Source organism: Balaenoptera ricei, chromosome 14 (assembly GCF_028023285.1).
Source record: "Balaenoptera ricei isolate mBalRic1 chromosome 14, mBalRic1.hap2, whole genome shotgun sequence".
In the NCBI taxonomy this organism is placed as follows: domain Eukaryota; kingdom Metazoa; phylum Chordata; class Mammalia; order Artiodactyla; family Balaenopteridae; genus Balaenoptera; species Balaenoptera ricei.
In genome coordinates, this window is record NC_082652.1 from 18,105,902 (window position 1) to 18,126,747 (window position 20,846).

Sequence of the window (20,846 nt, forward strand, 5' to 3'; positions counted from 1 at the left end):
ACTACAGTTATGTAGGATGTTAACACTGAGGGTAGGCAAGAACCCTCTGTACTACTGTTTCAATTCTGTGTGAACCTAAAATTCAAAATACAGTGTTAATGAAGAAATAGTAGGTTGGTATTGCTGCTCAAATAAATTACTAAATAAATATGACCAACTTTTTCAGTGGGAAAACACAAGGTCATATGCCAAAGGCAATTAACTACAGAGACCCTGGACCCATAACAAGACAGGGGGCAGAGATGTGTTATAATTTACTAGAAGGTGAAGAGGTGAACTGGAGCTCCAGAGCCTGGATTTCTTTCAGTTCCTCTCCTGCCTCCGGGCCTTTGCACCTGTTGTTCCCTTTGCTGGGAACACTCTTCCCCACCCTGTTTCACAGTATCCCATCTTCTGGGATACTTGCCCTGACCACCCAGAGGAAATTAAACACCACCCACCTGTCCTGGTACACTCACCACAAATGATCACAATTACTATTTGCCTGTTTTCCCTGCTACAATGCAAGCTTCATGAGGGGAAGGACATTGGTTTGTACTTTCATACATATTTTCCTAGCAAACAGGCAAAGAATAAAAGATGAAAACAATGATACCCACTCTGTGTGAGGATGTGGTTAAACAGGCATTTTCACATACTGAAAGATGGAAAGATTCTCAGATGTATTTCTTTCTTTCTTCCATCCTCCCTGTCTCTCTTGCTGGAAAGGGGTGCTGGCCACAAGGAGTCTCAGATCATAGATCCTTCAGTAGCTCCCCACTGCTCTTTTCATAATATCCAAGTTCTTTAACATGACAGGCAAGACCAATGTATCCCCAACATCTAGGTTAGTGCCTGGCACATAGTAGATGCTCAGTAAATATATATTGGGTGAATGAATGGATGCATGGATGAATGTTTGCCAAGAGGACTTACACTGTAAAACCTTTATACCATGTCAATCTGAGCTAGGAGAGAAAATGTAAAAAATATCACTATGCATTTCCAAAATGCTGTGTACTCACTAACTCCTTTTTTCACCTCTTCTCCAGAGTGGCAGCAATTCCCATCCCCTCCCATTCACCAGAAGAGACAACAGAGGCACAGAGAAGCTAAGTGAGTCCCCTAGGGCCACAGAGTGAATAGACTGTGGGCTTCATTCATGGGAAAAGGAACATCTCTAAGATTGGAAGATCCTTATACCCCACCCCAATTCTGAAGACCCTGCATTGCTATTAAGCACCCAAATCTTCCCAAGGTTCTAAGCTAGGCTAGTTCAGAGTCAAACATCCAGAAGGCCCTTATTTAATCACTTTCACATCAAGTGTATATTAAGGGGGCAAAGGGTAAGCAGCTTTGTGCGAGGGTGCAATTCCTAAGAAGGCCAGCAGGTGGAGGCAGAGCGCACCCAGGTGTCTTCCGCTCACCTGCTGTTTTCCACAAGGTAATGAACAATTTTGTCCAGGACCTTCTCAAACAAGGCTGTACGGATCCACAGGTGCTTGACGGCGAGTGGGGACAGGTTGGGCAGTTTTGGCAGCTTTCGCACATTCTCCTGGAGTCCCTGGATCTGGTTTCGCCTTCAAGACCAGTAAAGGAAGATAATAGATAGTCACAAAAGACGAAATCCAACAGGATCAATATGAAAATGGGAAAGTGTCCAACTTCTCTAAGAAATCAAGGAATGTCAATTAGAACAACAACAAGAGCCCATACTGTTCCTGGAGAATGGGAAAAGAGTTGAAAAAATAACACCGAGTGAGTGTGAAGATGTGGTAAAACTGACACTTTCATACACTGTTGATGGGTGAGCCAAATTCTCACACTGAAATTTCTGTCTCTCTCTCTCTTGGCTGGAAAGGAGTGCTGGCCAAGAACAGTCTTGGATTATAGATCTTTTGGTGGCTCCCCATTGCCCTGGAGAAGGAAGCTTTTTAACATGACTAGCAGGGCACTCCATGACCTTGCCCGTTTGCCTCTCCAGACACCTCCTTACCACTCTCTGCCTCTGACCCCATGATCCAGCCAGACAGAGATATCTGTGGATCCCTGAGGCTGCGAAGCTCTCATCTGAGGACTTTCCATGAGCTGCTGCTTCTTCCCGGCTTCCCCCGCCCACCCTATTCCCTGGCTGACTCCTTCTCACTCTTGGGGTCTCAGCGAGGGCACCCCCTCCTACAGGAAGCCCTCTTGCACCAGCTGAAGCTGGGGAGGGGCCCCTCCTCTGTGTTCCCTCAACCTCTGCAGCTTAACTTCCCGCTCACTTCTCTGTCTTCCCCTCCACACTGTGACCTCGAGGGTATGGACAATGCAACTCGACTGCTTTTAAAATAAAATATTGAGAGTCTACCAAGTGGCAAGCCTTGGCCCTTTTTCACGCCTGTATCTCCAGGGCCCAGCACAGTGCCTGGCACATACAAAGGGCTCAGTAAATATGTCCATGAATGAATGATTGCACAAATGAATGAATGGGCACCTGGAATGGACATCTCTCATTCCTCCATTAGAAAGTTGCTCCCAGTGTTATGGAAGGTCCATGGAAATCCATCCCTTTAAGAAGTTATCAGCAAACACCTGGGAATTTAGCAGATGGATTGGAAAGACTAAAGACCAGGTGGCTGAGGAGTCAGATTCCAAATGGGAGTTGGCAATGCCAAATCCATAGCCTTACCCATCATGCAGTTCTGGCCAGCAGCCAGGGGCTGGCAGGGCCTAAAGGGCAAGGAAAGGGCCATTTCTCATCCAGTGAAGTGGAGTAACCACTCACGGCAGAGAGGGCAAACACATGACATGCATGCCTCTCTCTCCCTTCTCTTGCCCGTAACAGGCATGGCTAATCAATCCTTGCCCTCTTTCCCATGAAGCCCACTCACAGCTCCAGAATCTTTCACAACACAACTCTGTGTGCAGCCACTAGGACCAAATGGGTTTGAAACCTATTTGCCATCCCTGACCAGGCTCCAGCTAGGGGGTTTGGCTGTGCAGTCGGGACCCTGGGGGTGGCTCGGGTGGAAGGCCCTCATGTACACACTCTCGGGCCATGAGCCTCCCCCCAGTACACACAATCAGCCACTAAGACAACATCCCCTTCAATGGCTGCTTCACTGTGAGCATCTGTCCACGCAGACAGAGACCATGTTGGTTATGTTAAACTCTGATCTTCCTGCATTTGGCACAGGCTTGGCTCAGAGTAGGCACTTATTCATTTTACAGTTGTTTCTTGGGCATTTCCCAGGTGCTGAGCACTGTCTCAGACACTGGGGACCTAATGGGGGATAGCACAGGTGCAGCTGCCTGCCCTCAAGGAGTTCAGAGTCAAGTGGGGGAGACAGACAACAATCAAGTAAACAGTAAACGAAGGAATGAATAAATTACAGGTGGTGATAACAACTGGGAAGACAATAAACAGAGGGATATAAAAGAGAAATGGGGTGAGGGTTGGAATTTACCATTAGTTAGGGGAAGGCCTGAGGATGACAAGGAACCAGCCATGGAAGATGAGGGGTGTGAACTGGGTGGAGGGTACAGTGTGTGCAAAGGACCTGGGGTGTGAAAGAATCTGGTGGGTTTGAGGAGCAGAATGGAGAGTGGAGAGGGTGCGAGGAGGTGCAGGCTCTCACAGAGCCCGGAGAGGAGCAGGGGCTGGCCTCTGGGGGTACCCTAGCCTGTACCCCGTTCTCAGCACTTACGCGCTCTCGATCAGCTGCTCCAGGTCCTGCACCTTGCGGCTCAGCTCCTCTGCTGGCGGGAAGCTCTTGCCCACTTTCATGAAGAGAGCTGCGATCTTGTTGCTGCGCAGGAAGCCAGCCGCCCGCCTCCGCAGGCCATGCAGGACGCAGGCCTCCACAGCCGCTGCGGGGACACAATGATCAGCAGGCCCTGCCCATGCTCCCCAGTGCCCAGCCTGGCTCTGAGCTTCAGACACACACAGGTACCTTGAAGATCCGGGGACCCCAGAATCACAAATTTCGTGACAGCATCATAGCAAAAAGCACGTATGCCTCTCCACCATCCAGCCCCTCAAAAGGGAGCAAGGGGGCTTAGTGGTGAACCCACGTTTGCTGCCCAAGGTCAGATCATCTCTGTTCACATTCTCTCCTGGTCAATAACCAGCTGTGTGACAGGGGGCAATTACTTCCCCTCCCTGGGCCTCAGTTTCCTCATCTGTAAAACGGGGATGGTATGAACATTAACCTCATGAGGTTGCTGTTAGGATGAGGTGGGAAAAATGCACGGAAAGCACTTTGCACAGAGCCTGGCACATAGTGTGTGCTTTACGAATGTTAGCTATTACTCCTGTCAATGAGTAATGGACCATGTGACTGCTGAGCTTTATTCTAGTTAGAGAATCACATTGTTGTCATTACTACTGTGACTCCAGTAACAGCTAACATTATGGATCTCATTTGATCCACAGCCAGGCAGAAAGGAAAACCATCCATTTTTCAGATGTGGAAACTGAGGCTCCCAGAGGTAAACTGAACTGCCCAGGGCCACCCAGCAAATAAGTGATGGAGCTGGGATTCAAACACACATCTGAACCCAAGGTGTGCTCACAACACTTGTGCCTCCACAAAGGGCCTTTGAAGAGAGGATTCAGTCATAATCTTCCCATTTCTGTGTTTCCCCTGGAGGCCCCGTCCAGCCCTCCTCAAATAAGACACCTAGGGTGTAGCCTGGGTTCTATCACTAACTTGCTGTGTGACCTCAGGCAAATAACTTTCCCCCTCTGGTCCTCAGTGTTCCCTTCTAAGAAACAGACCCTGTGCAGGCCATTCTGATGGCCCCTATCTTATATCTGATACTCTCAGCAGCCTTTATTTATCTTCTTACTTTCCGTCTTACACAGCACACTGGGAGCTCTCTGGTATGCACTGGAACATAATCAATGTTTATGGGAAAATGTGAATTTATAATAAGAGCCACCCCTTCTTGGGCACCTACTGGGTGTCAGACCAGTGTTAAGGTTTACCTTCCCTGATCCCCGCGGCAAAACTCATGAAGCAAGTGTTCTAGTTACTGTCATTTCAGAAGAGGACACCAGCACTCAAGAGCCTGACCAAGGTCATGCCATGTGCAAGGAGAAATACTGAGATGTTTCGGTTTAATTGCCTGTGTTGTTTTTGTTGTTGTTGTTAGCAATGACTTGGCTCTGAAGGATTGTTCACATGTTGCCTAATCTGCTCATGGATTTAAAATATTCTGGGCGATGATCTCTAAAATATCTTCATTTTTGCTTACATACCCAGAACTTTCATTTCTTTGTACTGAGTAAGTTCATGATCCATTCCGGCTTGGTAGACATTTTTCCATTCTTTCTGACAATGGCTCATAAGGAACAATGGACAAAAGAAACCTCAGGGACATCCTTCAGGTCTCATTTAGAGCCAGCAGATTTCTCTCACCCCCAAACTCTGATCAGAGTTAGAGAATTATTATGATTTTTATCACTCTCTAGTCTTCTAAGTCTTTAATTGGTAGGTATGCTAGTGAGTCCCAAAATAGACATGCATATCATGTCTTTTGCAAATAAAAATGTCCAGGAGAAGAAAGCCAGAGATATATATCTATATTTATATATAGAGATATATATTCCCATATATATGTATGTGTGTGTATATATATGTGCGTGCATAAATGTGTATTTTTATACATAACGTAACATCTTACAGAAAAACCCGAATGAACTTTTTGGCCAACCCAATATATACATAAAACATATTTCTGGGACTTCCCTGGTAGTCCGGTGGTTAAGACTCAGCGCTTTCACTGCCATGGGTCCAGGTTTGATCTCTGCTCAGGGAACTAAGATTCCACAAGCCAGGAGGCACAGTCAAAAAATATATATATGTGTATATATATTTATTGATTTAAATAAATGCATTATCACCTAAAAAAATAAGATCTTGCCCAAGGTCACACAACCAAGAAGTGGCAGAGGTGGGATTTGAACAGAGGTGGGCTGCAAGGGGCTGAGCTGACGTCAGTGGTTACCCAGGTCATGGCATGTGCTCGGCCAGCTGCAGGCCCACGGGTGGTGTCCCCGGCCATCTGGATGGAAGCTGACGGGTCCCTCCATAGGGCCAAAACCATGAGAGGGGCATTACAGCTTATCCTTCGTTATGAGACTCCAATCACGAAATAAAAAGGTTTTCAGGGAGAAAGAAACACTCCCACATATACGTACACACTGCTTATGCACTGAATCCTGACTTTAGGGACACGGTAAGACACCTGTCTCTAGCCATTGTGAAAGTACAGTAAGAACCTGGCAGGGAGGTTATTTCTGGAACCCTGTGGGCCTCACAGGTTCAAGGAGAGAAGTCTCAGTCACGCTCTGAGCCTGCCTCCTTTGCTGAGCCAGCTGGAAGAGATCCCTCAGGATGTGTCTATGGCTCTTGATTCCTTATTATTTTTTTTTAAGTCCTCATTCATCCTGTCTCTTTACCTGGGTGAGAAAAGGATGCAGAGCCCATCCCTTAGATGCAAGACCCCTGGTCGCTTGGGGTAGGGTCAGTGCGAACGGAACCCACGGGAGGGAAGGCATCCTTCTGTGTCAACCATGATTACCTTTTCCCGGGGTGCAGATGTCATTCTTAATTTCTTCTCTACTTCCAAATCTTTTCTCTACTTCCAAATTCCCTAATGGAGTCCCTTTAGAATCCACAAATAGCTTTGCAGTTAAAAAGCAAAAGAATGACATGAGAACTTTGCTCAAAGAAAGACGCCACATCCCCGAGGCAGCCCACAGAGGGGGAAAAAAGCCACTTTTCAAGGCCACGGGCCACTAACTCACCACAGAAAGAGACGATGTGGCTGCTGTCTTCATGGACAAACTTGCGTGTGACGGCTTCCTCCATAATCTGCTTCACCTGGAAGGCAGAGGCACCGGAGGGGGAGACCCAAACCCACTCGGGGTGCAGACACCTCAGAAGGTTACATCACCCCCCATGGTGTTCTCAGGCTGCTTGGGATGTTTTAGTAACTGCTTTCCTTCCACATCCTCCCCGCTGTGTTTTCTGTAGGGCTAGGGCCTGTGGCCTCTGATAGTCCCACACTTCACACTGAGAGCTGACACAGCACTTCCCCCGACATAACCAAGTCAGCACCCGCACCGTGAACAGCTCCCGGCCACTAAGCCCAGCAAGCTCTAAGCCTGGTTTTGCCAGCAGCATTTAAAAGTCTGAAAACTATCTAACTGAGCCTGTGGAACTGGTCCCACTTACAAATGGGGAAACTGAGGTTCAGGAAGATGAACTAGCCCACCCAAGGCCATACGGCTAGGAAGCAGCAGAGCTGGAATTCCAACTTATAAAAATGTTTCTCATTTTGTCTCCAGCTGCCATATCCTGACCCCTCTAGCTACTAGCTGTATTTCCTCAGGCAGATCATGTCGCCTCTCCGAACCTTAGTTTTCTCACTGGGTAAAGAAAGGGCTTGTAGGAACAGCACCCACAAGGGGCAATGGGAGGACTGCACACGGTAATGCACCCCACGTGCTGAGTACAGAGCCTGGTGCGCAGTGTGCCTGCGATAAACGTTAGCTGCATGCAGGTCATTGCCCTGCCGAGAACCTCACACCTGGCCTCGTTTACCGTTATTCTGTTCCTGCCTGAAACATCATCTGTTAAGATTAAATTTCCTTGCTTGGGGGCCCACAGTGGCTGCTTTTGTAACATCCATCAGATTTGTGATTTTGTCAGCACCTGTCCCGCCTGCCAAGCTGTGGACCCCATGAGGGCAAGCACTACATGTCTCCCTGCTTAACAACTGTGGTCCCAGCACACAGTAGGTGCTCAATAAAGTTCTGTTTGAGGAATGAATGGCTTGAAAGATCATGATTGACTTCTGCTTTGGTAGAATATTCTAGTTGAAAAACATGCTTTCTTGTCACTATAATCATGGGTAAACGGACCAGCAGCATAATGATCCCTGGAGCAAACAAAGGCACAGAGAGGTGGAGTAACCTGCCCAGAGTCACACAGCTGGTGAGGAGTGGATTCAGGGCTTGGACCCAGGTTTATCCGACTCCAGGGGTTGAGCTCCTTCTACAACATGCCGTTAAGCCCGCATGGTCTCAGAGCATTTGTCCCCCTCTCTGCCTTCCTCAGCCTCAGGTACCTGCCTCCCTCTTTTCTCTGCTCCCAGCACCCAGACTTGGACATCATTTGGGAAAAGAGGCAGAGGGAGTGAGTTCAGGCCAAATAGTGGTGACAGTGGACTGTCAGGGAGGCATGGGGGTGGGTGTCCAGGCAGCTGGATCGGGAGTACTTTCAAAAGCACAGTGAGTAATCAAGAGCCAAGAACTGGGAGCCAAACAGACTTGGGTTCAAATCCTGGCTCAGCCACTTACTAGCTGTAGGAGCTTAGGCAAATTCCTTTACCCAGCTCCAATTTCTACAGAATCATTTTACTGACTCTTTTGGCTCCACCATCGAAATAGACTCAGAGTCCAACCATTTTTCCTCCCCTCCACCAGCACTGCCCAGGTGCAAGTGATCCTGGTCCAAGTCACATCTCTCCTGGATTGACACTGTAACCTCCCACTGGTCTCCCTGCATCTACATCCTAGAGGCTGTCTTAACGTGTCCAGAAGGATCTTGTTAAAAGGTAAGTCAACAGAACAACCAGACAGAAGGTCGATAAGGAAACAGAGGATTTGGACGACATTATAGACCAACTGGACCTAACAGACACATGAACTATCCAAACAACAAGAGCAGAATACACACTTTTCTCAAGTGTACATGCAATAGTCTTCAGGTTAGTGTGTTAGGACACAAAACAAGTCTTAATAAATTAAAAAAGACTGAAATCAAAGAAAGTATCTCTTCCGATCACAATGGAATGAAGCTAGAAATCAACAGCAGAAGGAAAACTGGGAAATCCAGAAATAAATGAAAATTTAAACACACGCTTAAACAATGAGTCGAAGGAATCACAAGAAAAATCAACAAACATCTTGAGACGAAAGAAAATGAAAACACAACATGCAAAAATTTATGGGATGAAAGGGAAGCAGTGATAAGAGGGAAATTTACAGTTGGAAATACTTACGTTAGAGAATAAAGATCCCAAATCAGCAATCTAACTTTACACCTTAATGAACTATAAAAGGAGAATAAACTAAACCCAAAGCTAGCAGAGGGAAATCAAGATTAGAAATAAACAAAATAGAGAACAGAAAAAATTAACAAAAGCAAGAGTTGGTTCAAACAATCAGCAAAATTGACAAACTTTAAGCTGGACTGACTAAGAAAAAAGGAGAGGGCTTCCCCGGTGGCGTAGTGGATAAGAATCTGCCTGCCAATGCAGGGGACACAGGTTTGATCCCTGGTCGGGGAAGATCCCACATGCCGTGGAGCAACTAAGCCCGTGCACCACAACTACTGAGCCTGTGCTCTAGAGCCCACGAGCCACAACTACTGAAGCCCGTGCGCCTAGAGCCCGTGCTCTACAACAAGAGAAGCCACCGCAATGAGAAGCCCGCGCACTGCAACGAAGAGTAGCCCCCGCTCTCCGCAACTAGAGAAAGCCCACGTGCAGCAACGAAGACCCAGCGCAGCCAAAAATAAATAAGTAAGTAAATAAATAAATAAATATTTTTTAAAAAAAAAGAAAAAAGGAGAGAAGACTCAAATAATTGAAATCAGAATTGAAAGAGGGGACATTACAAGGGACGCCACAGAAATAAAAAGGATTATAAGAGAATACTATGAAAACTGGATACCAACAGATTGAATAACCTAATAGACACTTAATAGACTATAGTATAGTGTAAACGTAACACTTATATCCACTGGGAAACAAAAAAATTCATGTGATTCATTTTACTGTGATATTCGCTTTATTGTGGTGGTCTGGAACCAAACCTACATTATCTCCGAGTCAAGCCTGTATATGAAAAGCCCACAGCTACCATCATACTCAATGGTGAAAGCCTGAAAAAGCTTTTCCTATAAGTTCAGGAACAAAATAAAGATGCCTGCTTTTACCTCTTCTTTTTAACATAGCACTGGAAGTCAGCCAGATATATTAGGCAAGAAAAGAAACAAAAGAGGGACGCACACTGGAAAGGAAGAAGGAAAGTTATCTCTTTTCCCAGATGACATGATCTTATATTTAGATATTATATACAGAGAGAGAGGTTTGTATGCCCATGTTCATAGCAGTGTAATTAATTCACAATAGCCAAAAGGTGAAAACAACCCAAGGGTTCATCGATGGATGATAGATAAACAAAATGTAGTGTATACATACAATGGAGTATTATTTAGAGTTAAAAAGGAAGGAAATTCTGACACATGCTACAACATGGATGAACCTTTGAGCACATCATGTTAAGTGAAATAAGCCAGACACGAAGAGGCAGATACTGTAGGATTCCACTTATATGAGGCACCTAAAATAGTCAAATGCATAGAGAAAGTAGAATGGGGCTGCCAGAAGTTGGGGTGGGGGCGAGGGGAAAATGGGGAGTTAGTGCTTAATGGGTACAGAATTTCAGTTTTGCAAGATAAAAAGAGTTCTAGACACTGGCTACACAATAATGTAAACATACTTAACACTACTGAACTTAAAAATGGTGAAGCATGTGAATTTTCTGTTCTCTGTATTTTACCACAATTTTAAGAAGCATGTATGTGTTAATGTAGTATAAATAAATATTTTCTAGTTAGAAAAAACAGGGTAAGTCCGACCACCATCCCTCCGGTGCTCAGAGCTCTCCCATGGCTCCCATCTCACCTGGAGTGACAACCCAAGTGCTCACGATGGCCCACAAGGCTCCACATGACCTGGGTCCATCACTGTCCTCCCAGCCTCCTCCCCCACTGGTCCTGTCACTCACTCCACATACCCCATATCTCCTTGCTGTTTGCCCAGCTCAGAGGGCACGGTCCCACCTCACGCCTTCACACTTGCTGTTCCCTTTACTGACCCAGCACAGGAACATTTGGCTCTGCCGGGCTGGTGTTCCCTGCAGCAGCAGGACAGCTCTGGGGGGGTGGGAGGAGTGCTGAAGCGTGACCACTCCATTTCAGGGCAGGCCTCAGCTCCTTCCAGAGGGCCAGCCCTCTCTTAAGCAGGTCGCAGCCCTCCTGCTAATGTCCTCCTGTTCCTTGGAGGCGGCCATCTGCCTGTCACCCTCTGGAGTGGCTCTGATGCAGAGGCCCTGCTGCCAGCCTGCCCCTTTCCCCACGGTTAGCGCAGAGACCACCAGGCCCCATCGGCTCCCTCCACAAAAGGAGGCTGTGAGCTTCCTCAGGATGTGTGAAAAACCCTTCAGCTTTAGCTTCCGGCTCTGCTAGCAACTAGTAGGGGCCCTTAGGCTGGCAACACCCCTCTGGCCTCAAAGACCTGCCCAGGATGCCTTAACCTCTTTCCATTCCTTTTCCTTGTCACCTGCTTTCCAATCCTGTAAACTGTCACCTCCCCTAATGTTACGGGCTCAGCTGTGTCCCTCCCTGGCCCCCCACCAAATTCATGTTGAAATCCTATCCCTTAGGACCTCAGAATGTGACAGTATTTGGAGATGAGATCTTTACAGAGTGATTAAGTTAAAATCAGGACATTCGAGTGAGCCTTCATCTGATATCATCTGGGGTCTTTATAAGAGGAAATTTGAACGTGGACAGGTACAGAGGGAAGACCATGTGAAGATACAGTGAGAAGACAGCCATCAACAGCCGAGGAGAGAGACCCAGAACAGACCCTTCCCGCCCGGCCCTCAGAAGGAACCAATCCTGCCGACACCTTGATCTTGGACTTCCAGCCTCTAAAACTGTGAGAAAATAAATTTCTGTTGTTTAAGTCACCAAGTGGTACCTTGTTATGGCAGCCCGAGCAGACTAATACATCTGCCGTCTTCCTCTCTCCCTCTCTCTGGAAGGCCTGGGGCATCCCTAACCATCGCATGTGGCAGATAACACTGATGTAGTACAAAGAGGATGGGGCCTGGAGGCTTTGACTTCTCTGTGTTGCAGGATGGCCTGGCCAAGCAAAATTAAGATTCAGAGGTCACCTGGTGAAAAACCATGGGCAGGTGTCTCTACTGGGGGCTCTGTGTGTTTGAGTGATAGCAAGAGGGCTTTCTGGTTTGGGGCTGGAAAGGAAGGAAGAGTGTGGGGTACAGGGGCCATGGGACTCAGGGGTGGGGAGAGGATGGCGGTGGGGGCCATGAGAAGGTTCTGATGATGTGGCAGATGACACAATGTACCACTCAGATCCCATGAGGACCGGAGGCTGCCAGCTGCTGGGAGACCTGCTATCCCTTAGGAAATAGGGTCACCTCAGCTGCAGAGAGGGCCTCCCCCAAGGTCGCAGTCCCGCCCGGGGTGGCCCATCCAGTGAATGATGCATGTGGGGTGTGAAGATCCGGCATCCTTGCCCTAACATGGGACAGCTCTAAAGGGCCGTCCCAGCTCTCCACAGGGCTGAGGCTTCCACGGAGGCCCCATTGTGGCCCAACTTCTCCCTCCACCCACTCCTGCTTCTCTGCCTCACCTCCCCTGGTGTTGACCCTGAGAGCGTGCCCTCATAGACCTGCGGCATCCTGATCTCTATCTCAGCACTGACCTCGGATCAACATGTCTGGACAGCAATCTACAGGGACAAGTTGCAAGTTGATACAAACGCAGGTGAATTCATCTGGGCAGGCGGCAAGAGAACCAGCCCTCGGATACTGAGTTCAAGGTGGAGAGAGCTGCAGGGGTGGAGTCAGACAGTCCTGCCCTGAAGGGGCCCTTAGTCCAAAGAGCCACAAGCTAAGGGAGTTGGGAGGTAAGTGCGATGGGGACCAGCAGAGCTCCTCGGGGCGGGGCCCAGAAGCACCAGCACTGGCACCAGCTGGGAACTGGTTAGAGATACAAATGCTCAGCCTCACCCTGGACCTACTGAATAAGAAACTCTGGGGTGGTGATCAAGCCCTCCAGGTGATCTCAAGCACGCTCAGACTGTACTCAAGGATCTAAGGGGATGGAAAAGGAGAGGGGGGGGGAGAGTGGGGAAGGGTGGGGAGGATATAAAACAAGGAGCTCCCCCAAAATCCTTAAGAAAGAGACGTAGCAGTCACAGCTATCTCTGGGGACCCTCCCCACACAGCCTGCCCCTTCTGGGAACCTCTCCCTCCCACCCTGATCAGACTGGGGGCAGTAGCGGTTCCTGGTTCCCCAATGTTAATATCACGGGGTCTCACAGCATCCTTCCCTTGCCTTAGTCAACAGCCCTTTATTAAATTCACCTTAATGTACTCAGTTTGGGGGAAGCACTTGCTTCCTGTCGGCACCCTGACTGCACACACGCGTTGTCTCAACTCCAAAATCTGCAGAGCAGGGAAGGCCGTCTGCTTACAGCTGTGGAGCCTGAAACTCAAAGGGTAGCCTTGCTGTTGAGGTCACACAGCTGGGAAGCCGGCTGCAGGGAGGGGCCCGTGGCTGCCTGGCTCTGGGCCTCTTCTCCTGGGGGTGGATCTGGGGGTGGGTGGTGGAGGGGAGAATGCAGCACCCACGGTGTTCTCAGCCTGAACGAGGGGTTCTGGCGAGTGAGGGCCCCTCCCACCTCCGCTGGCTCCCAGCTGTGGGCTAGAATATCTCCCCAGAAGTTCGTAACAGGCTGACAGCCGGAGGCCAGGAGAGGAAATTAAAAGGCAATGCTGTGGGAGCCTTCCCCAGAAGGTCACTGAGAGTCTTGCAGAAGAGGGCATGGTCTCGCCGCAGGAAGAAAGAGGCTGCTGCCCACTCCCGCGAGGGGGCGACCCATCCCCGGGGACAGATCAGCACTGTGGGCGGGGGAAGAGGGTCTGGCAGCTGCGGAAGACTTCTGAAATTAGCTTAACCACCTTCCCCCTCTCAGATCCCCAGACATGGTCTTGAACTTGGTCCACCTTGGAGGCAGACAGATTTGAGGGACCGTGGGGTAGTTTGGAGACAGTGGCAGTGGCAGGGTGCCATCCTGGCTCCTTGCGGCCTGTGTGATTTTCTAAGCTTTGGACCAGGAATCCCGCCCCATTTGGGCGGCACAGAGGCAGTGACTATGGTTGGTGCCACTCTGGAGCCACACAGACCTGCATTCTCATCCCAGCCCGGCCACTCACGTCCAGTGTGAGCTCGGTCGAGTCGTGCCCCTGCTGGCACCTCAGTTTCCTCATCTGTAAAGTGGAACCTATCATCCCCTGGGGCAGTGCTGAGAATTAAATGTGATGTGACTGGTGAAAGGGCAGGCCGGGCTAGCACACAGTAGGAGGTTTATGACGCTAAAACTTACCCTCACTTTTCTGGGCACTCGCTGTGTTCCGGGGACTATTTGTAAGCACAACCTTAATGAGGTCATTTCCCGAGTTCTTCCCATTTTATAGATGGGGAAACTGACGCACAAAGATTAGCTAACCTGACCCAGGTCACGCAGAGGCAGCAGGATTCAGACTCAGGGCCTTTGTTCTAATAAATACTTCGTCTCTCACTGCAGAAGCGGAGGCCACTGTGAACAAAATGCTTCTGTTATTCTCCTTTTGTTTTGTCATTCTGCTTTTGTTATTAAAGGAGAATGTATACTAAGAGCATCTACAAAGTGCCAGGTGATCTGTTTAGAATGTCTGATTTAATCCTCACGAGAGAATTATTATCCCCATTTTAAAGATGGATAAAGTGAGGCACAGAGAGTTTATACAACTTGTCTGTAGGTCACACAGCCAGGACTTGAACCCAGGTCTGTCTGACGGCCTGACCTGGAGCCCTGCCTCCAGCCCTGCCCAATCTTGGGTCAGGCCCTCTGAAATCCCAAGGTGCTGAGAAACCTGTGAGGAGGGATTCTCCAGTGTCTCCCAACTTGGGGATGGAAAGAGGCACTGAACTGGGAGTCAGAAGACCTGGGTCACCTGGATGTGACTCCGCCAACGACAGCGCACTGTGGGGACCCTTCAGAGGCAGGGGGACCTCAAAGGTCACAGTGGTCGGGAAACTGCGATCCCTCTCCAGCTCCATTCTAAGGAGTCCTCCAACAACTGCTTGCGTTTCTCCAACGATGGGGAGCTCACTCTTTTTGGAACCAGCTTCTCAGCTCTAAGGACAGGATGTGAGGAGGCAGTTGAGAGAGGCTAAGAGCCTAGGAGGTGGAGTCACTGACCTGGGGTCCAATCCTTGGCCACTCACTGCCCACATGATGCTAGACAAGCTTCCCCATCTGTAAGATGGGGTGGATGGTCTTAGCACCCCTACCTCACAGGCATAATGTGAGGCTTGAATGAGACTGTGGAGACTGTACCTGGCACATAGTAAGGATGCTACAAACAGTAATGACTCTTGAGATGATAGTGATGGTCAGGTTCACTGCGTGGCCCACAGTGGATTTTCATGAGGGTTAGTTAGTTAGGTGAATGGCCAGTTGCTAAGGCGCCGTTTCAGCTCTATTCACCAACCCCAACTTCCTCTGGCTGTGGCCCAGCCGTGCCTCCACATCAGGCCTCAGAGCACCTACCCCACCCCACCGCCAGCCCCACCCTGCAACCATTCAGAAATATGCCCCGCCCTCCCCCATCCCTCCCTCCTTCTACCTGCAAATATTTAAACAGCATAAAAGGAGGATTAATCTCAGGAGGGAGACAGGGAAATCCGGGCCAATCTGCAAAGCCGGAAGGGGGGCTCCTGGTGGCTCCCCGGTCTGCCCTGTGTCTCTCCTCCTCACACCTGCCACCTGCCCACACCCAGCTACCCTCAAGTTGCCCACCTGGAACACTGCCAGGTTCCAAATCAACTTGCTCCTCCTCCCTGCCTCTCCACACTGTGTTTACTCCTCTAAGCCCCGGATGGGAATCACATGGCCCAGTATGCAGGGCTGTCATAAGGATTACGGAAAATACAGGCAGGGGACCTCAAACGAGACCCAGCACACAGCTGGCACCATATAAAAGAAGGCATTTTAGTGATGTGACTAAGAACATGGGCTTGGGAGCCACCAGGCCCAGGACTAACTCCAGCTCTGCTGTTAGCTGGGGAACCTCGGGCCTCGGTTTCCTCATCTGTGAAATGGGGATGATGTTTGCACCACCTCACAGGGCTGCTATGGGAGGATTCCATAGACAAAACAGGCACAGTGCTCAGAACCGCCCTGTCTAAAACAGAGTCTCTTGCATGGCACCCTAGAACTTATCACAGCCTGATCGTCACTACACGTCTGTGGATTTATTCATTCAGTGTCCGTCTCTCCCAAGTAAACCTTGAGCCCCTAGGACAAGCAGTTCAATATATATTTGGTGATGACTCTGATTATATCAATAACACGAATACCAGTAGCCGATGCTTATGGGGCTGGGTTCCAGGCAGTGTCCTAAGCCCCTTTGACGCCTGATCTTGTTTGCTATGTGTGTAAGGCTGCGGTCAGCAAACTTCTTCCATGTGTATAAGGCTGGGGTCAGCAAACTTCTTCTGTAATAAGTCAGACAGCAAATACTTCAGGCTTTAGGATAGCAGTGCCATATAAAATACAGGATGCCCAGTAAAATCTAAATTTCAGATAAATAAGATATATATATATATATTTAGTATAAGTATGTTGCAAATAGTGAATGGTAAATACTTTTGCTAAAACATTACTGTTTCCCTGAAAGTCAAATTTAATTGGGCTTTCTGAATTTTCATTTGTTAAATCTGGCAAACCTCTTTTTTAGGCCACCTACAGTCTACATCACAGAAGTCTTTTTTGCTTTTACAACCCTTTGTAATGTAAAAAGCACTCTTGGCTCAAGGGCAGCACACAAACAGGCTACATTTGGGCCACGGGGACCCCTGGTTTAAAGCACCCAGCACAGTGCCTGTGGCACATAGGAGGCCTAAATAAACATCACCAGAACTGCCACCTGCTCGGCAGAGGCCTTAGAGCATCCGCACGCCAGCCGGGCGCCTCAGGTGGCAGGGGCCAGGTGGTGCAGGTGGGTGAGTACTGCTTAGGCAGCAACAGCTTCTGAGATGGAGGCCCCTAGGCAGCCTGACTCTTACGTCTGCAAGAAACTCACGGTGGAGTTAGATTAGGATGCCTGGAGGGCCTTCGAAGTGGTTTTAAAAATAACTCTCAGGGACTTCCCTGGTGGCGCAGTGGTTGAGAATCCACCTGCCAATGTTCGAGTCCTGGTCTGGGAAGATCCCACAGGCCGCGGAGCAACTAAGCCAGGGCACCACAACTACTGAGGCTGTGCTCTAGAGCCCGTGAGCCACAACTACTGAGCCCACGCACCACAACGACTGAAGCCCGCACGCCTAGAACCCGTGGTCCGCAACAAGAGAAGCCACCACAATGAGAAGCACGTGCACCACAACAAAGAGTAGCCCCCGCTCGCCGCAACTAGAGAAAGCCCGCGTGCAGCAACGAAGACCCAACGCAGCCAAAAATAAATAAAAAACAAAACAAAACTCTCAGCATGTAGGGAAAGTGGGGAGAAAAGGGGGGGTGGCTCAAAGGCCCCCTCGACAATGACTGGGGTGCGGGGGGTGAGAGGTAGATAGGCTGGGCCACTCTGCAGGCACCCCGGATGCTGAGAACAAAATGCAGATACCTTAAGAGGCCAGTATTTCCAGCCCTGCCTCAGGACGCAGGTCCCCAAAGGCAATGCAATGGGCTCACCTCCATGCCTTTGCCCACGTGGTGCCTTCTGCCAGATGCCCCTCCATGCATGCTCCAGCTAGCTAACTGCAACTCAGGCTTCAGCCCAGGTGTCCCCTCCTCCTGGGAGCCTTCCTGGACTTTCCATACCCCAAGCGGGGATAAGCGTGCCTCTTCCACGTTCCGCTAACACCTGCCTTCCCGTAACGTATCACATGAACCAAAACTGTCAAAACTGACTGCTCAGTGAGTCAACCTACACAGAGCGCCTCCTATGTGTGCGGCATTAGGTGGCAAGCAGATGGAGTCCCTGTCCTCATGGAGGTCACAGTCCAGCAAGGTGGAAAGACATTAACGAAATCACACCAACAGGTAGATAATGACGAAGTGAGACCAGTTCTCTGCAGTGAAAGAACTTGGTTCTATGAGAACAAATAACAAGGAAGCTGGGTGGGTGGGGAGGTCAGGGAGGGCTTCCTGCAGGAGATGATGCTCAAGATCTGAAGTACAAGTAGAAATGAACTCTCTGGGCTTCGGATTCACCAACTCTAAAGCACAGGGAAAAAACTTCCTCCTGCTACTGCCCCCACAGAGGTGCCCTGGAGCTCAAAGGAAGGAACAGATGTACGGACAGTGTGGCAGGGAAAAGCACTACATGGAAATAGCTGGCGGCTCTGTATTTTTTAATTTGATATGGGCGAGGCACGCAGGAGGTGAGAGTTGGGAGGGGCTGGAACAGGGCTGAGGCTGATGGGTGGGGTGGGGGGGGGGTGGAAAGGAATATTTTGGTAAGCTCCGAAGCACAGACACAGATGTGGGGGCTGGATGGGACCGCCTGGCAAGCTGTAACTATTCCCATGGTGTGGCTCCACCTGCCTTTCCTGCCAAATCCTGTCCCTTCCCAGTCACACCTGCATTCCTTCTGTGTGACCCACGTGACTCCCACTACCTGACATTCGCTTCTGCAGTCCCCTGCACCTGACATCCCCACCCACTCTTACCTCCACCTCCAGCTCTGGAAAAACCACCCAGTGCTCCAGAACCAGATAACGTGACCTTCTTACTCCCTCCTGAGACCCCCTCGAGTTGATGTGATGCCCCCTCCCTTTCCCAGCTCCTAGAGTAACACCCACTGCACAGCCATGAGCACTGGACTCTGGAATCAAACTTCCAGGATTCATATCCCAGCTCATGCACGCATGATCTCGGGCAAATCATGTCCCTTCTCTGAGCCTCAGCATTCCCAACCATAAAATGGGTGCTATTCATATTAGTGTTATATTAGTATTTGTATTAGATGTTAGTATTGCCTCACAGGCATAAGATGATACATTTTGTAGCAATATCTCTTGGATCTGTCTCTGAAGGCAAAAGAAATAAAAGCAAAAATAAACAAATGAGACCTAATTAAACTTAAAAGCTTTTGCACAGCAAGAGAAACCATCAACAAAACAAAAAGACAACCTACGGAATGGGAGAAAATATATGCAAATGATATGACCGATAAGGGGTTGATATCCAAAATATATATAAACACCTCAGACAACTCAATATAAAGCATTAAACACAATAGCAGCCACGTAGTAGGTGCTTTATGCATTTGTTTTATGTAAGAACAACTGGCATTTATTTATAAAGTGCTCACTGTGTGACTGGCACTGTGTTTAGGGGGTTTATCTCATCCAATCCTTGTGGTAATTTGGAGAAATGGATACAATTAGCCTCCTCATTTTACGAACGAGGAAACTGAGTTTCAGTGAGATTAAATGACTTTCCAAGAGCACAAGGTTTTCAAATGGCAGGGCAGGGATTCAAACCCATGACTACCTGCTCTGCACCGAGCCTGGCACACAGTAGGTTCATTCATTCATTCAACAGACACCTACGGATGCTTCCCACAAGCTGGGTAGGAGCTTTACATATGTGAGCCCAAAGATTCACAATAATATAGGTGTCATTGCTACTATTCTCATTTTTCCAACGAAGCAGCAGACCTGGGAGGGACAAAGATCATCTGGCCTGTGAAGAGGCTGGGATCTGAATCAAGGTCTCCTGCTCCGGAGTCCCAAGTCACGGTGGGGACGCTAGCAGCCAGGTGGCCAACGCACCGGCTCCCTCAGCCCAGTGCAGCCCAACGTCACAGTCACAGCCAGGGTCCAGCAGCACCTGCCAGCTCCACCTCTGCCCCAGCCATCATCTTTCATCACCCATCTCTCCCAGCTCGCCAGGCACCTCCTAGCTTCCTCTCTCTGCCACATGTCGGTTCCCGAAGGAAAATCATAGTCACGAAAAGAATGTCCAAGCTGAAATGCTTATTACTAAATGAAAGAAGCCACTCTGAAAAGGTAGCATACTGTATGACTCCAACTGTATGACATTCTGGAAAAAGCAAAACTATGGAAGCAGTAGAAAGATCAGTGGTTGCCAGGGATTGGGGGGAGAGAAGGATGAACAGGTAGAACACAGAGGATTTTAGGGCAGTGAAACTGTTCTGTGTGATGCTATAATGGTGGATACACGTCCTTATGCATTTCTCCAGACCCATAGCAGGCACATCACCCAGACTGAACCCTAGTGTAGCTATGAACTTGGGGTGATAATGTGTCAACGTAGGTTCCTCCATTGTAACAAATGTCCCATTCTGGTGGGGGGTCCATAGTGGGGAAGGCTGTGCATGTGTGGGGCGGGGAGTGTAAGGGAAATCTCTGTACTTTTCATTTAATTTTTACTGTGAACCTAAACTGCTCTAAAAAATAAAGTCTGTTTTCCAAAAAAATGTCTTTACCTTACTCTGCCACTCATGGAGGATGTCGGCAGGGGTCCCAGCTTTTGGGCAAACAGGCTAAGAGTCTCCTTCCAAAGAGACTCCTCCACGCCTTCAGCCTGTGTGGTCTGCAGGGGGCTCGGGCCTCGCAGAGCAGGGGTCTGAAGGTGTCTGGCACTAGGACCTCAGCAACCACCGGGAATGGATCGAAGCTTCCTTTTCGGGACTCTCTCTCGCCTGCAGTTCCAGGACTGATCTGCCCCACCCTCCCGCCCACATCCTTCCATCCTGCCCACCACATCCACGCAGGTACGGAAGGCAAAGCCACAGGGGTGTCCTTCTGCAGTCCCGTCCCTGTGACAGGAATGAGCAGCTAAATAAATAAATGATGAAGTGGTGGCATGTGGATCTTCAGAGGGTTAGAAAAGCCCTCCCTCCGGTTCCTCACTCTTAACCCCCCTAAAGGTGCCTATGGGGCTTGCAGGAGAAGCAAATGCCTCTCCCGGGCTGCTGC

General features: G+C 49.2%; 1 protein-coding gene across 8 annotated transcripts in view; it reads right to left on the bottom strand.

Moving 5' to 3' along the window:
* SGSM1 (small G protein signaling modulator 1) overlaps positions 1–20,846 on the bottom strand; it is a 95,144-nt gene that overhangs the window by 55,149 nt on the left and 19,149 nt on the right. For 6 of the 8 annotated variants that reach the window (XM_059895198.1, XM_059895193.1, XM_059895192.1 and 3 more), the window contains 3 exons: positions 6,776–6,851; positions 3,669–3,831; positions 1,407–1,559 (listed from right to left, as the gene is read on the bottom strand). In XM_059895198.1, the coding sequence (XP_059751181.1) occupies positions 1,407–1,559; positions 3,669–3,831; positions 6,776–6,839 (380 nt within the window). In that variant the 5' untranslated portion in view covers positions 6,840–6,851. Of the gene's footprint in view, positions 1–1,406; positions 1,560–3,668; positions 3,832–6,775; positions 6,907–13,219; positions 13,358–20,846 lie in introns of those variants that run through there. The other 2 variants (XM_059895199.1, XM_059895196.1) reach the window with 2 other exon arrangements.